The 22,779-nt window shown below is 38.4% G+C and overlaps 1 protein-coding gene across 1 annotated transcript in view; it reads left to right on the top strand.

Annotated features, from left to right (window-relative positions):
• The window catches only part of DNAH6 (dynein axonemal heavy chain 6), a 244,028-nt gene that overhangs the window by 20,492 nt on the left and 200,757 nt on the right, over nucleotides 1–22,779 (top strand). Inside the window, exons 2-5 of the mRNA XM_045884660.3 lie at nucleotides 3,905–4,070; nucleotides 5,970–6,202; nucleotides 15,321–15,491; nucleotides 19,126–19,385. Of these exons, the coding sequence (XP_045740616.1) occupies nucleotides 5,978–6,202; nucleotides 15,321–15,491; nucleotides 19,126–19,385 (656 nt within the window). The 5' untranslated portion in view covers nucleotides 3,905–4,070; nucleotides 5,970–5,977. The remainder of the gene's footprint in view (nucleotides 1–3,904; nucleotides 4,071–5,969; nucleotides 6,203–15,320; nucleotides 15,492–19,125; nucleotides 19,386–22,779) is intronic.

Below are 22,779 nucleotides of genomic sequence, written 5' to 3'. Positions count from 1 at the left end.
TTTGATTCATCTATAGGGATTTTTAAGCATATATTTGGATGCCAATTACAAAGATTCTTATTTACCAGTTCTGGTGTGAAGCCTGGAAATCTGTATATTTAGAAAGCCTTACTTGGGGCGCCTGGGTGGCTCAGATGGTTAAGCGACTGCCTTTGGCTCAGGTCATGATCCTGGAGTCCCGGGATCGAGTCCCGCATCGGTCTCCCTGCTCAGCGGGGAGCCTGCTTCTCCTCCCTCTGACCCTCCTCCCTCTCCTGCTCTCTGTCTCTCGTTCTCTCTCTCTCAAATAAATAAATAAAATCTTAAAAAAAAAAAAAGAAAGAAAGAAAGCCTTACTTGTGCTTTTGAAGTGTAACACTAGGAATATAATTTTTAATTCAATTTTATTGAGTTATAATTTATATACAATAAAATGCACATATTCTAAGATTTATATTTCAGTGAGTTTTGACAAGCTTATACACCTCTGTAACCACCCAAATAACCAAGATATAAAACATTTCCATCACTTCAAAAAATTTCTCTGTCCGCCTTGCCAATCCTCTACCCCAGTCCTAGCTCCGGGCAACAACTGATCTATTTCCTGTCACTATAAATTAGATTTATCTTTCCTAGAGATTCATGTAATTGTAATTAGCCAATAGGTACTCTTTTGTGTCTGGCTTATTTTGCTCAGTATGTTTTTCAAATTCAACCAGTGTTGCATGCACCAACAGTTTGTCCCTTTCTATTGGTGGGTAGTATTACAAAGTATGATGTACCAAAATTTGCCTATCTACTCAGTTGCTGGTGGACATTTGGATTGTTTTCCAGGCTTTGGCTGTTACAAATAAAGCTTCTAGGAACATTCACATACAAGTCTTTCATTTCTCTTGGGAAATACTTAGGAATTGAATGCCTGGGTCTTGTGGTGACTGTATTCCCATTTACTTGGCAATTTATTGGCTGTATGCCCTTGGGAGAGTAACTTTACCTCTCCGAAACTTAGTTGTAAATGGGATTATCAACCCAGAATTTTAAGCCCAGGATTCTCTATCACAGGCTAACTGGGAATATTTGGAACAATAAAAACAAGTTGGCAAGTTGGTTTTTAATAAGCTCAGAAAATTAGGATAGTAATATGTTTTTATGAGTTTTATGAGTAGACATAACAAAAATTTAGCAGTAAAAGCATTACTGAATAACTAGAGATCTAATATTAGGATAAAAATAAGCAAGCAGGGATCTGTTAGGGGTGATAAGTCTATCTGGGCAATCTAGCAGAATATGGCATTAGAATTGGGGTCAGAGACCCAATGATGATCCTTGGAAAGCCACATGGCCCCTGGCTTTCAAACTCTCCCCACCTCCCTATAATAAGGCCTCTCTCTTTCTAGGCCTGCTCTTCCTCACTGTGAACTCCAGGCTGTGTTTGCTGTGTGCAGCAATGATCTTCCATACAGGGTAGATGTTTGTATCTGAACTTGCACAGGACCACCAGTCAGGTCCTCAAATGAATAATACAACTTTCTAGATCCTCTATGCTACATTCTGCACTCCCTAAATGTCTCTCAGAGACCAGATGCTATAGCTGGGATATTTCTCCCACCTCTCTTGAATCTGTAGGCTGACTTACCAACCAGGTCCATGCCCAGCTCACTATTAGGATTCTCCTCCTTCCTTCTTTGGCACCATCACTGGTCATCATCTGGTCTTAGACTTCCAGCCTAACCTTTTCAGAGCTACCTGGCCCCTAACTTCCTGCTTATTAAGAAAATATTCCAAAAAAGACTTGTTACTGTGTATAAAGCACTACCATTTGCCTCCTTTTACATGTGTTTGATCTAAAAATTCTAAAAGACAGGTGATTGATTTATATGAGAAGTCTGCTCAAGTTCAGAACTTTAGAGAAATTGGTTTTATACTGGGTGATTTTATGAGGTTGTGGAAAACATCCTGACTTTAAAGCCAAAGGCATCCTGCTCCTTGAGAGACTTGGTGAGCAGTGGTTCAAAAGCAGGGGAGATAAACAAGAACACTCTGCCCAGATCCAGGGTCCCATCACAGCGCCAGCCCTGCTACCCATGTTCTACTTTTATTTCTTTAAACCACCACAGTCCTCAGTGATGCAGCTTTCTTTCTGTTTCTGGTTTCATTTCATTGTTTTTTCGACCCTCAAGGGTTCCCTAATTTCTGTAATCTCTGCAGTGCAGTTAAAATATGTGCCTTGGAGTTGATCCAAATACATGGGTGTTTTGCTTCAGGAATTTTTCAGAATATAGTCCACATATAGCCAGTAGCAGAATTCCCTGACTCAATATTCTTGCTCTAGAATCTTACAGAAATTTAACTATTTAAGTTGATGGATCTGAATTTGTCTCTCAGCTCTGCCACTTACACCTCTGGAGTGATTTGGGTAAGTCATGTAATCTTTTTAAACATCAATTTCCCTATTAGTGGAACAGGTACAATAATACCTCTAAAATAATATAAAGTTGTTGCAATGATTAGTATAATGGTGATAACTACTTCACAAAGGGCTCAGAATATAAATCTTGACTGAATGCTCAATCAATTTTAACCATTTTTACTTTCACTGTTAAAGATGTGACCTTTTGGGAGCCTGGGTGGCTCAGTCATTAAGTGTCTGCCTTCAGCTCAGGTCATGATCCCAGGGTCCTGGGATGGAGCCCCACATCGGACTCCCTGCTCAGCGGGAAGCCTGCTTCCCTCTCACACTCCCCTTGCTTGTGTTCCCTATCTCGCTGTCTCTCTCTCTCTGTCAAATAAATAAATACAATCTTTTTAAAAAAAAAAAAAAAGAACAAATGCAAAGTACCTGGCACATAGAAAGCACCCAGTAAACTGTAACAATTATTATTATCTATAGTAACTGTGAAAAAAAATCAACAGGGTATACATAAAACTCTTGTCTGTCTGCACTAATTTAGAAACTATTAAGTTGATAATAAAAATGATATCTTGCCACATTAAAAAATAAGCTTGGAGAGATTTGATGAGTAGCTTCTAATATAGCAATACCCTTACTAAACTCTATGTGTCAAGGTCTTCTACCCCTCACTTTCCTTGACTCTTGGAGTGTTCTCAGCAGCATAAGGTAACATTCAACTTCATCAACAACAACAACAACAACAAAAATCTGGGGCTGAGAAGCAATGGCCTTTGTCTCTACTATGTCAATGTTTAAGGGAACAGATTAGAATATTCACTGCACATGTGAAATGAAATTCATTTTATAAATATGTCTAACACTGCATATTATTCTAATTTTATGTTTTGATGTATTGGGTTGGCTTCAAATTTCTTTAATTACTAGTTTATATAAATTATTATATTTTATTGGCTCCAACTGGCTTTGTGTGGACCTTTTATCTCTGGTGAATTCGTATTTTTATGTCTACATTTGAGGTGTTTTTGAATTGTTTCTGAACTCAAGTTACTCCCTTGCTGTATCCAGTATCTGATTAGGGATTAGGAGATCTGTATTCTAAGTTCTGTATCTGCCCTGAGTAGCTGCCTAACCTGGAGTAAATCACTTGCTTCCTCTCTGGGTCTCAGTTCTCTTACTAATCAAATGGAGGAGCTGTATTAGGTGATCTGTAATCTCCATCCCAGCTCTATTGATAGGTGATTCTCTACCCTGTAGGTGGTGTCCTATCTAGCATGTAAAATACCTACCTGAATATGTTAAGATTGAGAAAATGCAGGTTGTATGATAGGTCAAGCACGTCATATAGGGTTTGGCATTCAAGGCAAGAAACAAATATCAAGGTTTAAAAAAAAAAAAAAAAAAGAGGGACCAAAAAGCACAAAAGAAGACGATGAGTTCCAGCGGTGATTATGTCATTTTGGAGGGGAGGTTGAAAACCAGGACTCTGCCACTTGGTGTTAACATTTCCTTCAGGCAGGTGAAAGGGCTGCTTCTCCTGATCATTAACTGGGATGACATCTTCAGTAAGCAACCTGGATCGGGCTTCGGTGGCGTCGCTTCCACAAAGTATTAGCAGCAATCGTTCGGAGACTTAATTAGGTGGGCCCAAATGCCAGAACAAGATCCAGAGTCCGCTTTGGTAAGTAGAGCGCGGGACCAAGTAATATGGGCTCATGCTGTGCCTGACACTAGGTTACCTTCCAGGTGGAAAAGAACATTAGTTGAAAGGACACGGTGGAGTCTGAGGGGAAGAACAGCCCACATTCCCTCCTTACTCCCGGGAGGAGGCTGGTGGGTGGGACAGAGATGCTGGATGGTCGCTCCCCAGCTCCTTTCGAGAGCGGGACTCTATACAAGGCACCTACCTCTCCCGAGATTTCTGACTCTTCTAACTAGAGAAAGTTAGAGTACAGGAACCATCAAGTCAGTCTCAGGCCTTATGAAGGGAAACAGAAAAGATTACCGCAGGAGAAGGGAGGGAGTAAACACACCTGGCCACCTCCTTCGACCGCCTTGCCTACCGGCCTAAGCAGCGGCCAGTTGCCAGCGCCGAGGAGCGACCACGCAGGTCGAGTGGGTGTTCTCCACCAACCAGCGGCATAGAAATGTTTCGGAGGCATTGATTGGTTCAATTGGCCGGCGGGCTCAGGGACTCAGAGCTGCGGTTGGCTGAGGCGTTGCCGTAGCGACAGGTCGCGCACAGGCGCATTGCACGTCTGTAGAGGACGGGTGGTTGCTAGGCAACAGCAAACATTCCGGACTACAGTCAACTTTCTACTACCAGACCTGGTGTTGCTGTCTCTGGAGCCCCTCGACAGCGGCGGCTGTGGCCGCCCTCGGCTGACTTGGTGAGTCCTGCGGAAGAGAGCTGTGGGGCTGGGCTCCGACTTCTAGGCCAGGGAGTCAGCTTGGCTTTCGGAGCACGTGAGGATAAGGCTCAGAGAAGCAGAGAAAGTCAGTGGAAGAGCATTCAGTGGCCATTTACTAGCTCCCTATCATTTTAGAGGGGTGGAAAGTGAGGAATGGAGGTATCAGGAGACTGGTCCAAGCTCTCTCACGGAGTGATCAGATCTGGGCCGCGCTACTCAATATGGTAGCCACTAGCGGCGAGTCTGAGTTGAGATCTGCTCTCAGTGTGAAGTCGAAAATGTAGTAACAATGAAATAAAACATTAATACGTTTTGTATTGATTACATGTTGAAACGAGAATATTTTAGATACATTAAATAAAGCACATTATTAAAAATTTATTTCACCTGTTCCTTTTTTGGGTTTTTTAATATGGCTACTTGAAAAATTAAAATTGCATAGGAGATTCTGATGGGTCAACACAGATCTAGACTAAAACCTAGGCCTGCTGACACCTGTTTCAAGACCGTATGTGCTATGGTTCTATTTTGAAGGGAAGTATCTCCACCCACCTGGAGGGGTGGGAGTGGGAGAGGTGGTGAGGATGCAAGACCACTACTAGAGGCTCGTAGTTCTAGTGTTGTGAATAAGAGTGTGCATTTTAACAATTTCCTCATGCACATGAAAGCTCCAGGAGCAGTGTTTTAGGATTTAGTCCTCAACTCCTATTTTTCCCTTTGATTGTTTCTTGTTTTGGTTTTTGGTTTTGGAGTACCTAAGCTGTATTTCTCAGATTGCCTGCATTAAAATTACCTGTGTTTTGAACAAGCTCCCCTGGAGATATTTTGCATACTCACGCATGAAAAACATTGATCTCAATACTAATTGCAATTCTTTTTATCCTTCCAAATCTAGACCAGTATGGTCCCCAAATCAGTGGCATCTGCAGCATCTAAGAACTTGTTAGAAATGCAAATTCCTGGATCCCACCCCAGCTACTTGAAGGCCAGGCATTTTCACTTCTCTGATTCAGGTCCTTAGTCTGGAAGAAATGAGTAACTTTGTGGGTTTTCCTTAGGGCTGAGCAAATTCAGCACTCCCTAGTTCTTAAGTCCCTTACACTGGTCCCACTTCCCCAGTTCTTTTGCTCTACTTTTCATTTTTCTTTTGCTGACCCTCCTCTTTCCAGGAGTGAGAATGGCTTTTCACACCTCAGAGAAGGATGTCAAACTGAAAAATATTGAAGAGCAGGTGGAAAACCCTGCCCTTGCAAGACTGAACAGTATAACAGCGAAGGGAAGACTGAGTTTTGTAGTACCCACCGAAAATGAATCTGACACACAGTTCCTGACATTCAGGCACACTACAAAAGCTCAAGAGAGAACAAGAAAACGACAGCAGCCTATAAAACTAGAGCCTCTGGTAAGTTCAAAATCCAGCATTTAGCCAATTTTGGCTAGACAGGAGCTTGAAAAATTCCTATGGGCGATGGTCATTTCCAGACTCTTAATTAACAAAGAAGGAATGAAAGCCTAAAAGTTAAGACTTGTTTGTGAAGCTGTAAACACTGTGAACATTTATTTAAAAAAAAAATACTGAGTTTTAGGCACTGTTCAAGATGGGGGGATTACAGTTGTGAACAAAGTTTTCTAGCAGATAAATCCTCTTTAGGATTATGTACAATATATATACTTAATTATGTAAGTTGTAAGGCTCTTTGAGATATTAGGGTACCATTTAATACTTGTACCTTCAAGAAGAGTAATATATATGTTACATACATATAGTTATTTCAATTTATTACTTTTAAAGTAAATGCCTAGTATCCTAAAAATTTTTGTGCATGTCTGAAAATACTTAATTTTAAGAATCCATTTGTGCCCTTGGATAATTCTAAATCCATGGAAAGGAGCAGTGAACATGCATAAAGTAAAAAGTGAAGGTTATCACTCCCACCCTGGGACATTACTTACTGCTGTTAGCGGTTGCCCTTTAGGCTGTTTATATGTTTATTCAAGTGTGTGTGTATAAACATATATAACTTTAAAATAAGATTATGGAATACATACTGATTTTCAAAGTGAAATAAACATACAGAAGTTTTTCCAATCCCTGCTTAACAAACTACCTTTTCTAACAGCACCACCGTATTTTGTTGCATGGGTAACCGATTAACTGGTGTCCTATTGATGGGAATTCGGCTTATTTGCTATTTGTTTTGTTACTGTTTTTATTTTGTGACTACAGATAATGCTGCATGGGATGGGCTTGCTTTTGTACATATAAAGACGGATTCCTGGAAGTGTCATTTTATAGGTCATAGACTTCGGTACACTTCTAATTTTGAAAATATTGCTCAATTGCTGTTGAGGTTTAACCAGTTTCTACCTACAATGTAGAAGAGGGCCCATTCGCCCACATCTTCGCCAAACCTGACCCTCAGTTCTTTTCTTTTTGCTAGACTGACAGGTTAAAATGGCATCACATTGTTGCAATTTGCATCTTATTAGTGAAGTGTATTTTCATTCATTCGTTGGCATATTACTGTATTGTGGATTCTGTTCATAACTTTTGCCCACTTTAACATTAGATTGTTGGGGCACCTGGCTGGCTCAGTGGGTGGAGCATGCCACTCTTGATCTCGGGGTTGGGAGTTCAGGCCTGCGTTGGGTGTAGAGATTGCTTAAAAACTTTAAAAAATCAGATTGTTAACCTTTTTCCCTATCAGTTTATGAGTTTTAAATATATATATATATATATATATATATTATGAGTATTAACCCTTATCCCATTGTTTTTCAAACTTCAGTACTTATTCATTTTGAAGGAAAACAATCTTGAGCATCCGTAGTTGTGATCTGTTGTTTTTATTTTTAGGTTGCTTTATGGCACTGACCCCTGCTGTCTCTTCTAGGGAGTTCATTCCGTGTGCCTCTACTGCATGTGTGGGGCATCAGGGCCTACCTATCATTTTTCTCCCATGGACTTAGTATGAAACCTTTTACATTTATTTCTCTGTAACATATTTACCTTCACTTGGCAAAAGTGTAACCCCTTTATGATTAAATTTGTTCTGTTTGTCTTCAGTGCAATTAATTGTGTATATTGAATGTTTATCATGTACCCACTATGCACCAGGCTTTGGACCGTGCTCTGGGAATATAGCAGTGAACAAAGCAGACAAGATTCCTGTTGACATTCTAGTAACCCTAAATAAATAGACTGAACAATGTCATGTAATGATAGGTGTTATTAAGAAAATAATACAGGGAATGTGTTGGAAACAGATGGCAGACTACATTAGCTTGTGTGACTACAAAGGTCTCCTTAAGGAGATGTCATCTGAACAAGTCCCAGACTATAGCCCATATCACCTGCCACACATGTGAATGGACAAGCCATCGGCTGATTCCAGTCCCCAGCCTTTGAGCTGTCTCAGCTGATGCCTTAATGGAGCAGAGGCAAGCTGTCCCCACTGAGTTCTGCCTAAATTGTAGTGGAAGTGTTTTTTAAGCCACTAGGTTTGGAGCTGTTGTTAGGTATGAAAAGATGACTAGAGCAATATAACTAATCCATGAATATGGTAGTTCATACAGTATTAAAAATAGTAAGGAATAAAGTGAAAACTACCTGAATTTCCATCATGCAGAGAGAAAGTAGCTTTGTATTCAAGTGACTGATTTCATGTGTATGGGTATCTGTAGTTTGATTTGTTTATATAGTATTAATACTACGGTATGTTCTTTTTGTGATTGCTACCCCTTCTCTCTTTCCATCCCCTTCATTTTCCTCTTCCCTCTTCCTACCCCTCCCCCCTCTTTCCTCCTTTCTTTCCCTTCCTCCCTCCCACCCCCTTTCCCTCTTCTGTTCTTTTTCTTTTACATTTTTTCCTTCACATTCTCCCATCTCAGAGCCCCTTGTCTATGGTATCTAAGGTCAACAACAATCTAGTGTATATCCCTTCTTGCCTTTCTCCACACTCAGTTTTATACAAATGGATAAACACACACGAAATACATATTTAGACTTACGGACATTTGTCTTAAAACATATTATAAATATAAATATAGTACTCTACATGTTGCTTTTTACATCTAAATATACATTGTAGGACTTCCTCAAGGTCAGATGATATTTCTTTCTTTCTTTTTTTAGAGAGAGAGAGAGAGTGTGAGTGTGTGTTTTGTGGGGGGGAGCGGTAGGCTGGAGAGAGACAGGGAGAGAGAGAATCCCAAGCAGGCTCCACACCCAGCCCACCACACCCACCCAGGAACCTGACACCAGGCTCAATCTCATGACCCTGAGATCATGACCTGAGCGGAAATCAAGAATCAGAGGCCTAACTGACTGAGCCACCCAGAGGTCCTTCAGATGACATTTCTGTAACTTTTTTTTTAATGGTTGCCTATCCCATTAAGGTATCGCATTGCACAAATATTCCATAATTTATTAAATCATTCTCTTTTGGCACATTTGTTTTACAAATATTTACAGTGGTGCAGCAAAATCATTGTATTATCCATCCTGACTGGTGCTTATATTCTTGTGGGATAGAGTTCCATGATTGGTATTGTTGGGTTGGAGAGAAAAAAAATATATCTATGTAATTTTATTTGATTCAGACACATTTTACTTGGGGACCAGTTTCTCAAACCAGTGCCTATGTGTTGCCTAAATTAAATTTCACTTTCACCCTTTCCTAGGTTTTCCTGTAATATCTTCCAGCCTTTTATTGCCTGATTGGGAAGGCTGAAACTGCATGCTCACACAGGCTGCTGCTAATCATCTCCCATGTGATTAGTGGTAATGGATCCTGTTCTTACCGGATTGCAGCGTTCTCTTTGTATTGGACTTTTGTTTTCTCTCCGTTAACCACCATTTTATACTCATTCTGTTGACAGCATTTCCCCACATTTTCTTCCATTTTACTCTTCTTTATTTTTGTACTTTACATTTAAAGCTTTCGTTCATGTGAACTTTTAAATCTGATGTGAGGAAAGGGACTACATTCTCTTCAAAATGTTTTGCTAGCACCATGTTTTTCACCCCTAAATTAAAACACCACCTTTATCATGTATAAAATTCTCATATATGGTGAGACCTTATTACAGATTCTTGATTCTTTTCTCTACTGATCTAACCACATTGTTTTGGTGACATTGGCTTTGTAGCTTTGTTTTGATAAGTAGAAGACAACTGCTTCCTCACTATTCTTATTTTTTATATATCCTCTGTTTTAGATAGTTATCCTTCCATATAAACTTTAACATTTGTCCTTCTTAGTTAAGTAATTCATTTTAAAATGTACAGAAGTTGCACAGTTAAAGTCTATTTCCTCCCACCGTCCCTCATCCATCCAGCTTCCTTCTCTAGAGGCAACCAGTCCAACGATAAGAGTGCTGTGTATGCTTTCAGAGATGTATTACAATTTTATAAGCCTAAAACTACCGTACTAAACAAACTTTCCTGCCCTTTGCTTTCTTCATTTAATACGTAGCTTGGGAGATCATTTTATATCAGTTCAAGAAGTTTTTTTATATCAATTTTCTTTATAGCTCATAATATCCTATCACAGATGAATGTGCCATAATTTATTTAGCAAGCCCCAAATTTATAGGTTAGGTTTTTAAAATAGTATTTTTATGACAACAGTGTTACAGTGAATAATCTTGGACATATCTTATACATGTGAGCTGCTATCTGTAGGCAGACTTCCTAGAGATGGAATTGCCAACTCAAAACATATGTTCATTTGTAATTTTGGTTAGTAAATGTTGCTTCAGTAATAGAAGAAAAATGCTATCTCAGAATAGTTTTAATTTAAATTTCTTTTTTGAATAAGGTTGAACATCTTTTCATATGTTCAGGAGTTATTGTTTTTCTATCTGTGAAATGTATGAATCTCATGTCTTACTTTCTAATTGGGTAGTTGGTAGTTTTCTTACTGATTTGCATGAGCTCTTCATATATTAGGAAATAAACCCTTTATCTGTGATAAGCATGATAAAAGTTTCAAGTTTTGTTTTAATTCCTAATTTTTATGCAGTTAAGTAATTTATGTCTTCTGAGTTTTATGGAATACTTAGGCCCTACATTTAACAAGATTGTAGAGATAAAATTATCTAGTGATGTCATGGATACATTTCTTTAAAAATTACTTTAAGATTATTTTTATTATTTTTGTTATTTTACATTTAAATCTTTGATCTAGTCATAATTTTTCCCACTGTAATGAATGAGAGGATCCAACTTTTTTCCTAACAACTACCCAGTTATTTCATTATCATTTATTGAATAATATTATTTTCCTAAAATTATCACCTTTATTGTAGGCTCAGTTCCCTTTTAGATTTTGGGATCCATTACTGGACTTCCTATTCTGATTCATTGATCTGCTTTCCTATTCATGTGTCCAGAATACACAGTTTTAATTATTGTAGTTTTATAACATTTTAATATCTGGCAGGGCTGGTCTTCATTGATCACTCTTTTTTCCCCCCAGAACTTTTGTGGCTATTCTTTTTAATAATTTTTATGTATTAAATGTAGGGTCAGATTGTCTAATCTCCAAGACATCCTGTCAGGATCATGTTAAATTTATAGATTAACTTAAAATTGACTTTTATTATAATTAATTTTCCAAGTCAAGAACAAAATAGAATTTTATTTGTTTGCTTTTTCTTCCATGACCATCATGAGTGTCTTAAAGTCTTCTTCATATGACTTTTACTTATTTCTTATTAAGCTTATGAACAGGTTTTATTTCTGGATGCTAATTTTGTGCTAGGTGTTCTGTTTATTCTCTCAGGTGCTTCAGGCAAACAATAAAATCATCTGATAATAATGACACTTTTGCTACCTTCTTTCCGAGTTTTATATTCATACTGTGTCTTTGGACTATTGCATTGGCTAATACCTGTAGAATATTAGAAATGACAGTGAGGACAGTAGACATTTTTTGTCTTTCTCCTGAGATTAGTAGGAATATTTCTAAGTGTTCCCCCTTTAAGCATGATATTAACCATTGAGATTTTTAAGGAAGTATCTATCCTTTCTTGATTAATGTTTTTATCAAAAATAGATTTTTATTTAAAAAATCATAAATAGGGGCACCTAGCTGGCTCAGTCAGAAGAGCTTGCGACTCTTGATCTAGGGCTCGTTAAGTTCAAGCTCTGCGTTGGGTGCGGAGATTACATAAACAAACAAACAAGCTTTAACAAAATCAAATAGATTTTTATCAAAAATAGTTTAATTTTATCAAATGCCTTTTTGACATATATGGAGATGAGCATGTAATTTTTCCCACAATTAGCTTTTGGCATTTCCTTATACTTTTGCAGGTTTTGTTTTTAATTCTCTGTGAGATTTTATAGTTTGCTATAATAAGGTCCTGTGTTTTTCTTGTTAAATTCTTAAATATTTCAACCTCAGTTTTTTATTGTGATCCAGTTTCTGTTTATTTTTAATACAGAGAAAAGCAAATGGATTTTGTCTGTTTACTTTGTAACCAGAAACCTCAGCAATATTCTTTTAAATCCTTATAGTTACTTCAGTAGTTAGGCTTTTATTTTTAATGTATATAATAAATATCATTGATAGATAATTTTGCCTTTCTTTCCTAGTGTTTACACCAGTTACTTTATTTTTTAGAGTAGGAGTCACTATGGCCCATGGGTCAAGTCCAGTCCTATAACCTGTTTTTGTAAATAATGTTTTATTGGATCACAGTGATATCCATTTATTTTCGTATCGTCTAAGGCTGCTTTGGTGCTGCAATGGTAGAGTAGTTCTGACAGAGACCATCTGGCCCACAAAACCTAACATATTTACTGTCTGATCCTTTACAGAAAAAGTTTACTGACCCTGTTCTAGATGCTTCTTCCATTTGAGAATTGAAAAATGAAGTTGGTAGTGAAAATAGCGATCTTTTTTTTTTTTTTTTTTAAAGATCTTATTTATTTGACAGAGCACAAGCAGAGGGAGGGAGAAGCAGGTTCCCTACTGAGCAAGGAGCCCGATATGGGACTCGATCCCAGGACCCTGGGATCATGACCTGGGCCGAAGGCAGCCGCTTAACCGACTGAGCCACCCAGGCGTCCCGAAAATAGCGATCTTGTTCTTGATTTTCATAATGGCTTTAGGTTTTTACTATTTAGGGTGATTGAGGTTTGCTGCTGATTTTGCTAAATAGTTATATTAAGAAGTTTTCCTCTGTTTCTATTATTATGAAAATTTCAAATATACAAAAAGATATAAAGAGAAGTATAGTAGACAAGTATATGTATCCCAAGTTAATAATATTGAATTTTGCTTAGTTTGATTTAATATCTTTTTTTTTTTTAATTTATTTGAGACAGAGAGAATGAGAGAGAGAGCACATGAGAGGGGGGAGGGTCAGAGGCAGAAGCAGGCTCCCTGCCGAGCAGGGAGCCCGATGCGGGACTCGACCCAGGGACTCCAGGATCATGACCTGAGCCGAAGGCAGTCGCTTAACCAACTGAGCCACCCAGGCGCCCTAATATCTATTTTTAAAGGAATGTTACAAATACATTTCAGATACCTTTTGTACCCCATTTTAGTCTCAGTGCCCTCTCTCCTTGCTTGGAGATGATCACTATTATGGTTTATATGAATCTATCTAATTTTTTGTATTTTTGCCAGTTTATTTGAAAAAATCAATTTCTCCCAACATTTTACTATAAAGAGTTTCAAATATACAGAAAAGTTGATATAATAGTAAAATGAATACTTATATACCATCTACCTAGATTAAAAAATTGTTAGTATTTTACCATATTTGCTTTCTTTCTCTTTCTATATATACATATTTGCTTGTTGCTTTGTTACTAAAAAGTAAATTGTAAGGGACTTTTTTTTTTCTTAAAGATTTTATTTATTTATTTGACAGAGACACAGCGAGAGAGGGAACACAAGCAGGGGAAGTGGGAGAGGGAGAAGCAGGCTTCCCACTGAGCAGGGAGCCCGATGCGGGGCTCAATCCCAGGACCCTGGGATCATGACCTGAGCCGAAGACAGACACTTAACCGACTGAGCCACCCAGGCGCCCCTGTAAGGGACTTCTTGAAGCTGAAATGAAAAGGCACTCTAATTAGTAGCAGGAAAACATGAAAGTATAAATCTCACTGGTAAAGGTGAATATATAGTAAAATTCAGGATAATCTGATGTGAAGGTGGTGGATTAATCACTTATTTATAAAACTAGTTAAAGGTTAAAAGACAAAAGTAGTAAAAATACAGCTGCAATACTTCGTTGTGAATACATAAGATAAAAAGATATAAATTGTGTTATCAAATATTGATGGGGGTTCCCCTTTCTCCACATTCTCACAAACACTTGTTTCTTGTCTTTTTGATAATAGCCATTCTGACAGGTGTAAGGTGGTATCTCATTATGGTTTTGATTTGCATTTCTCTGATGATTAGTGATGTTGAGCATCTTTCTCATATACTTGCTGGCCATCTGTACATCTTGTTTGGAAAAAATGTCTATACAGATCCTCTGCCCATTTTTTAATTGGATTATTTTGTTTTTGGTCTTGAGTTGTATGAGTTCTCTATATATTTGGGGTCTTAACCCCCTATCACTATATGATTTGCAAATACTTTCTGCCACTTGGTAGACTGCCTTCTCATTTTGTTGTTGGTTTCATTTGCTGTGCAGAAGCTTTTCTCCCCCTTCTTACCTTGTGATTCTGGTCTGCATTCCTTTTCCACACTGTTATATAGCTGAGATCCTCCCACCCCCATCTATGTGTTTTTCCTTTCTTCAGTGAGTGGCTCAAGAGGGATTTTTAGCCAAAACCAAATGTAATTTACATACACTTGAAAGCTTAACAGCTGATTCCTGTGCTTATTTCCAAGCTTTTTTTTCTCACTCCAGTTGTAAGAGATTAGCTATCATGCTAAAATCATAATGCTTAGAAACTTAAAGCCATTATGGTGAATTCCTTGCATTAGTGTATCATGTTGAATGCTGGATTTTATTGCTTTAATCTGAAATTTGATCAGCCTAATATAATGCCACAATTTCTATTTATTTATTTATTTATTTATTTATTTATTTATTTATTTATTTATTTATTTATTTATTTATTTTTGCCACAATTTCTTCTGGCTCTTCAATCAGTTATGGCTATGGGAATTGATTAATGACTTTCAGGTAGAGTGTGAGGATTGTACAGTCCTTCCCACAATAACTGTTGTAATGAGTGGTAGGGGTTTGTAATGCACAATTACTGGATATATGATTTCATGCTTCTGAGCCTTTTCTGTCAGAACCTTACTCCTAGAAGTATGCACTGGCAATTAAGGGACAGAATTAATAGAAACCGAATAGAAAAGTCTTAGTCTAGTGATGGACCATGGCCAGTCCATGATGATAACTACCATACTGATTGTGACTTCGATAGGAAATTAGTCCAGGGAGATCAATTTCCAACAGGAATAGAGTCAAAGTGAAGAATAAGACAAATTCATGTTAATATTAAAAAGATTAATATGTCTTTTTATTCCCCAAAGCCAGTGCTAAAAGTCTACCAAGATCATAAGAGGCCAGAATACATATATGAGCAGAACCGACTTCAGTTAGTCACTTCTGGAATCATAAAACCTCCAAGAAGAGAGGAAGGCAGTGCCAAAGTGTCTATTCAGTTTCCTGAACAGCAAGTTCGTGTGGTGAAGAAAAAACAGGTATACTATTAAAATACTTGAGTCTTTCACTTTAATTTTAGTTTCCTATAGCATTGCTAACATGCTTTTAACTCATAAGAATAGTTGCAAAATTTTTCTCTATCAGGTTACACAATGTATTTGGGGAATACTGTACTTCTCAGTTCTTATTCCAGGAAATTTTAGGCCGTAGAGGAAAATCATAAAGGAAAACTTACAGCATCTATTCAGTGCCCTCTGATCTTCTCTTGCATATTAAAAGAAGACATAATAGTGTTTTCAATTTTATTTTACCTTTTATGAAATTTTCATCATTATTACCCAGAATGACAGTCTTTGAAGACCTTGGTGAAGGGCAGTAAAATAGAAACTAAACCAGCTAGGAAAACAACTTCTGTAATTGGTGAGCTGTAGAGTGGGAAGTTGCCTTGAAAGGAATACGTGAACAGTAGCTCTGGGGAGAAATCACCAGAGTATGGCTTTCTATAAATACCTGTAGATAATTAGACAGAGAAGTAGAAGTGGGAGAAAATGTGGACACACTCACAATAAAAATGCCAGTAGAGCTGAGAATTCTCTGAGCTTTTTACTGAGAGGATCCTCCGAGACCTGTTAAACATTTCAGTGCTAGTGTCTTTCAGGCTTTGGGCTAGAGTACTAGAGAGGAAGAGATGAAGACAGGTTCCATTCTTGAAGACTGCAGAATTTGATGGTGGGTAGATGGACAAGTGAGTCTCAAACTCAGTGGGGTGCAATCAGAGCTCTCCGTTGGTCATTTAAGGTACAAAACTGTGGTGAACTGAACAGAAGAGAATGCTTGCACCTGGTGGTGAGGGGAAGGGTCAGTGGAGGAAACGCCACTGTAGGGACTGGCACGAGGCTGGGAGGAATGAATGGAAAGTTAATAAGGCAAATCAGGTGGGAGAGTGGTGGGTTTGAGAAGCTGGCTGGAAAGAGGCTCACTGTGGGTGTGGGTGAGATCACCCTCAAAGAATATTACATGCTCAATTGTATGAAATTATAAAGCCTCAGTTAATTTCATTTCTGTGAAATAGGAAAGGAGAATAAACTATCTTAAGTAGGACCAAGAAAGTTCTGATTGCCCATAAATTAGTTTATTTGGTATAAAGTGGACATCATGATCTTGAATTTAAAGGGGAGGAATGAAATTGTGCACATCTGGGATGAAGGGAGGGGGCTAAAAGGGAATGTTAAATTGTGTGTTATGCCTGGTTATAGCTATAACTAAGTAAAGAATTCAGCAAGAGTTAGGGGTTAAAGGGAAATGTAGAAGAAAGGGGATGTTCCATATAAAAGGAGGAGGGTGTTTATTCTGAGAAGAGGGTCATTTTGGGGGGATATTGATTTCTCAGAATGAGTTTAGAACGGAAATGTACCAATGAGGATGCCCTGGGAGATAAAAGAAGGCAGTTGGAGGCATTGCTTCTGGTAATTAAGGAAGATTGACTTAACAAATTGGACTGGACATCCATCATAGAGAACACTACAGGTGTTCTATACTTTATAAATAAATGCTTCCTGGGGCACCTGGGTGGCTCAGTCGGTTAAGCTCTGCCTTCGGCTCAGGTCATGATCTCAAGGTCCTGGGATCGAGCCTCGCTTTGGGCTCCCTGCTCAGCGGGGAGCCTGCTTCTCCCTCTCCCTCTGCCCCGCCCCCCACTTGTGCACCTGCTCGAGCGCACACGCTGTCTCTCTCAAATAAATAAATAAAATCTTTAAATAAATACATACATACTTCCTTCGTTCTCTTTCCACCACCCCCACAAAATCTGAACTTATGTGGCTGCTTAAATTGAAACACATCTTTGCACTGAGTTACGTAACTGGAAATAAGTATTCAGATGAAAATATATAGGCCTATTGTTGAAGAAATCTTGCACTTAGAAGGCAGTAAAACTTTTTGAAGGATATAATAAAGAAAATACATGCATTTTCTGTTAAAATATTAATACTCTAGTCCCATAAAAATATTAAGGGACTGTCGACTACAGCCTTTGTTGAAACATTGGGACAAGACAATGTGTATTTTCTCTGGCTTAGGGGTATCTGGCTTGGCCTATTCTTTTACATAAGAAAACAGTGTTGCTGCTGCTGTCCCTGGCCATTAAGTAAAAAAAGCACATTGTATCTTTTGAGTTCAAAGATATATTTTCTCTGGCTCTAAACTTTCTAGGATTTTTGTCTGAAACTCCTGTTCACCAGGGTATATTTAATGAGAGATGGAGAATGATGGGATCTGTGAATACAAATTTCCTGGGGACATTGTTCCATAGAGCTTGTGGTAATCAGTCTCTCGTGGAAATGGCAACCCCAGGGCACTTGGGTGGCTCAGTTGGTTAAGTGTCTGCCTTCGGCTCAGGTCATGATCTGGGGTCCTTGGATCAAGCCCCTTGGATCAAGTCCTCAGCGGGGAGCCTGCTTCTCCCTCTCCCTCTGCTGCTCCCCCTACTTGTGCTCTCTTATTCTCTTTGTCAAAGAAAGAAAGAAAGAGAGAGAGAGAGAGAGAAAGGAAGGAAGGAAGGAAGGAAGGAAGGAAGGAAGGAAGGAAGGAAGGAAGGAAGGGAGGAAGGAAGAAAAAGAAAGAAATGGCAGCCTCTGTTAGTTATGCTAACAGGCAATAAAGATATCGTTCATATATTTACATCAGTTATTCAGCAAAGCAGGTCTGCGATAGTGATTCTTTTGTCTTAATGCCAGTTGCCCTTCTACTGGTGAGACCAGATGATGACTATTGGGAGTTAGTGTCAAATTTCCTGAAACATGGTTATCAACCTCCTCCTCAGGAGGAGGGGCTGTGTATGATGCTGCCCCAGAGTTTGCTGAGGAGGAACAAAGGAGTGGTGAATGGCACTGAGAACACAGACAGTGGAACTGGGGGATTACAGCAAAGTTCTAGTGTGTGAACATGGCAGGGACTTAGCTTTGGTGCTCCAGTGGCAGTCCACAGCATCTGCAGCTCCTGCGAGCAGGTTAGAAATGAGGGATCTCAGGCTCCACCCCAGACTGACAGACAGAATCTGCATTTTAACAGGACACCTAGGTAATTCACATGCACATTTAAATGTGAGAAGCACTGGTCTACAGAACAGGCAATCATGAGTTTGTAGCATGAATGCTTCTCCAAGGCTATTATTATATAATGATCCCCGATACTCAATGTAACCACCCCTTACCTTCACTAAAAAGAAGTTTATTATGAGCTATGATAACAGCTGTTTAAGATGTCACTCACTGAAAAGCATTAAGGTCCTCAGAACTAGGTCAGGGGTTTGAGGGGAGAGGCCACAGTCAAGATAGATGCAAAGCAACTGAGCAGCAAGAGTGCTGGGCTCCCGAGAACCCCGGAGAGCTGGTAGTATTTTGATGTAATAAACACAGAGTTAAAGGAGAGAGGGTGACAATGGGAGCAATGCTGGGGGGGTTGGGAAAGGGGATGGACCCCTGGATGAGGAGGACTGGGAAGGAATATATCCCTGCCTTATAATAATTTGAATTTTTCTGTTCAAAAATGTTTGCCTTTGAACCCGGACATCTCAAGCAGTATGGTAACTAGTGCTTGAGGTTAATACTTTGTCATTTTTTTATACTCTGTTTTTTGCAAAAACTCATATTTTTAAAAATTGGCTTTGTTTAGATCCAGCGGCCCTCTACTGAGATGTTCGCTCCCTCTCCTAAACTGTCACGTACTGGTATTGGAAGAAGAGGTCTCTATGGGACTAGCTCCTCAGCGTACCCTAAATACACATTCCATGACCGGGAAGAAGTCATTAGAGCCAACATTCGTAATCCCTTGCAAATCATTAAAATAATACGTGAAAATGAACATCTTGGATTTCTTTATATGATCCCTGCAGTGCCAAGGTCTTCCATTGAATATGATACATATAATCTCAAGTGAGTTCTCTTTTATAAAACAGTGTATTCAACAGTAAAAGTTTCAATTAAGATTGTGAATGTTATCCATAATTGACTGGGCATTAATGATAAATGTCAAATACAATTTTGGTTATCATCTGATGACAAATGAATCTTAATCACAACAATGTTATTTATTTTTTCCATTTAGCTTTCCTTGTAGACATTATTTTACAGAGTAGTGCACTGTTATGCCTCTTCTATGCTTATATTATATAATGCCATCTATTTTTAATTAGTATTCCAAAGATAATTTTGATATTTTGTGATTCCTGAGAAAAAAAGATGGCAATGTATAAAAAGTAGGTACATGATTTGCTTTACATGTTATTTCAACTTTCCTTAGTAGAGATAAGATTTTTTTTAGAAATAAAAGGAGTTTGATAACTTAAGGTATTTATATAGATTAATAACACACACATATACTCTTTATTATTACTAAACACATTTGTTTCTGAAATAATTAGAAGAATCATACAAATGTGAGTCTGTGAATTGCTTTTTTTTAAAAGATTTTATTTGAGAGAGAGAGCAACAGAGATAGAGCACGAGTGGGGAGGAGAGGGAGAAGCAAACTCCCCGCTGAGCAGGGAGTGACACAGAGCCCCATCCTAGGACCCTGGAATCATGACCTGAGCCCAGGGCAGATGCTTAACAGACTGAGCCACCCAGGCGCCCCTATGAATTGCTTTAAAATTCAGCACAAAAGGCAGTAGAATTTAAAGATGATACTGGCTTTCCTCCATTGTTGTTTAGTTGTGTGGACAACAGCTGTTGAGACAGTCTTTCCTGGGAAGATGATAGTGGTTTAGCTTTACCACCAAATTCCCATTCTCTGCTGCATGGGAAGAAAAAAGAACTCATTAAGAATTCTCTTACTCTCCCTTATGCAGCACTGTAGTTTTGACTGAGTCAGGTAACACTGAGGACAGCTCTCCTACTGGCAAAAAGAGGGAGAAAAGAATAACATTTTAATCAAATTTTTAAATGGTAGATTTATTATAAATCTGAAAGAGCTTAATTAGAGTGAGAAATAATTTGAAGAAAGAACAGAGATGCTTATAAGAATCCAATCCTTCGGCAAAATGTACTGATTACCCACTCTGTAGCATGAACTGTTCTAGGTACTAGAGATACATTATTGAACCATCCAGATCGAAATTGTTGCCCTCGTGGAGCTTACATTTTAGTGGAAGGAGACAATAATAAACAGTATCTGAGTAAATTACAGAGAAGCTAGATGGTGATAAGTATGAGAGAAAAAAGAGAGTAAGCAAAGGAGATTGGGAGTTCTGGGGAAGAAGTTGTGAATTAACTGGATGTCAGGGTAGGCCTCATTGACAAGCTGTCATTTGAATAAGGACTGGAAAGAGGAGTGAATGATGTGCTGGTGAGGAAAAGAGCATTCCAGACAGCAGGAAAGTGAATACATATATCCCAAGGCAGGAGCCTACCTGGCATAGTCAAGAAGAAAAGAGAAGGCTCGTGTGACCACAGTAGAGTGAATGAGAGCTAGGGAACAGATCATGAAGGGGCTTGCCAGCCATTGTATGAACATTAGCTTTTACTCTGAGAAAAGTGGAGAACCAGGGACAGACTTCAAGCAGAGAAGTGTTATGATCTGAGTTACATTTTGAAAGGGACTGCTCTGATTGCTGTGTAGAGATTAGACTTTTGAGAAGCAAAGGTTGAAACAGGAAGACCAATTTGAAGGCTATAATTATTGAGGTGAGAGATGAACCAGGTGGAAATGATGAGAAGTGGGAAGTAATTTGAAGGTCAAGGCAACAGGATGTTTTTACGGCCTATATGTAAGGTGGACAACCAGAGAGGAATCTAGGATGACTTTAATGATCTGCTGACTGAGCAAGAAGAGTTGCTATTATCTGAGACACAGAAGGTTGGATGGAACAGATTTGTTGGGAAGAAAAGGGTTTGGACCTACCAATTTTGGGATGCCAAAAATAGAAGAGAAGGTGGTAGATGAAAGGAGAATTGGGGTTGAGTGAGGTTTTTTGTTTTGTTTTGTTTTGTTTTTTAAGATGGAGAATTAACATACAGTAGACTATAAAGCCCTTTGATGTAAAAAAAAAAAAAAAATGTTAGTATTGTCATCCCCACCACTGCCTTAGTAGTTCTTTACTAGTTCTTTTTGGAGAAGAGGTTATGGATCTTAAATGGTGACTGATCAACAAAAATGGTCTATTTGCTGATTTTTAATACTTCTTGATTAATATATGAAATGTTTTCATAGCTTTCTTTTATTAAAAAAAAATCATCTTATAACCCAGATATCAAGAAGTGCCATTTGTGATAATTCATTCCCCATTATGAGAGGAGTCAGATTTTGCCAAATGTAAAATGATTTTCATATTTTTACTAGCACAAGACAAAGTATGAAAGATGAATATGGAAACTGCTTTTGTCCAATTCAAGAAATTAATGGTATTTCTAGACTAATGAGCGCTTCTACTCGGGGAACTGAGTTGATGTTTTATACTACTTTGGACTGATACTCGTGATGCTTGATGGGAATACACAAGGTCTCACTTAAGAAGACAGAGTTGGAATCGTAGTTTATTTTATTATGTGTTAAAGCTGACGTTAATTTTTCCTCCCTGGCCTGAACTCCAAATATCAGAAACCTTATGAAAAGACAGTCATTTGGGTGGCACAAACTGTGAAGCAGCTAAATTGGAAGTTAAAAATAGGAAATATTGGGTCAACGAGATGAAGACATGTTAAACTAAACTCCTTTTAAGAGTGATAAAATATAATGCCTTTGCATATTTTTCAAATGTAGCAAAATACATCCGATGTGCAGTTCTACAATGTTTAACACAATTCCTTTAAGTGAGAAAATGTTTCCTTTTATCAAGTTTATTCTAAAATATCAACTCAGTGCTATGTGTTAGGCATAACAATTTTGTCAGGAATAAGCTTTAAGGAGATGTCTAAATATGTTGGAATATCAACCTGAGTGAGTACACAACTATATGCTGCCGGTTATCTTGCCCAGCAAGGAGGCATAGTGGGGACTCTGGTCAGCTCTGGTGCGAGTAAAAAGGAACCTAGGTAAAGGGTCAGGAACTAGGGAGATCATGAAGAGCACAGAGAACAGAGAATGGAATTGAGCAAGACAAAACAATCCTGTATTGTTAGGACTCAGACCTTGAACAAGAGTGACTGGAATTGAAGGGTAGCCATGAGGTATGGGGGAAGACTGTTGGCTAGAGAGTTGTATGAGAGCACACCAAAGTGAATCCCTGTATTTTACATATCATAAAAAATGATTTATTGGTGTTTACTATGTTCTAGGCAAAGTATTTATATATATTAAATCATTTAATGCTCACAAAACACTGTAAGATAC

Source organism: Mirounga angustirostris, unplaced genomic scaffold (assembly GCF_029215605.1).
Source record: "Mirounga angustirostris isolate CCGP_5_RB_7025 unplaced genomic scaffold, mMirAng1.0.hap1 SCAF_10, whole genome shotgun sequence".
Lineage (NCBI taxonomy): Eukaryota > Metazoa > Chordata > Mammalia > Carnivora > Phocidae > Mirounga > Mirounga angustirostris.
The sequence above is the reverse complement of the archived record's forward strand: the minus strand, read 5'-3'. Positions and strand labels throughout refer to the sequence as shown.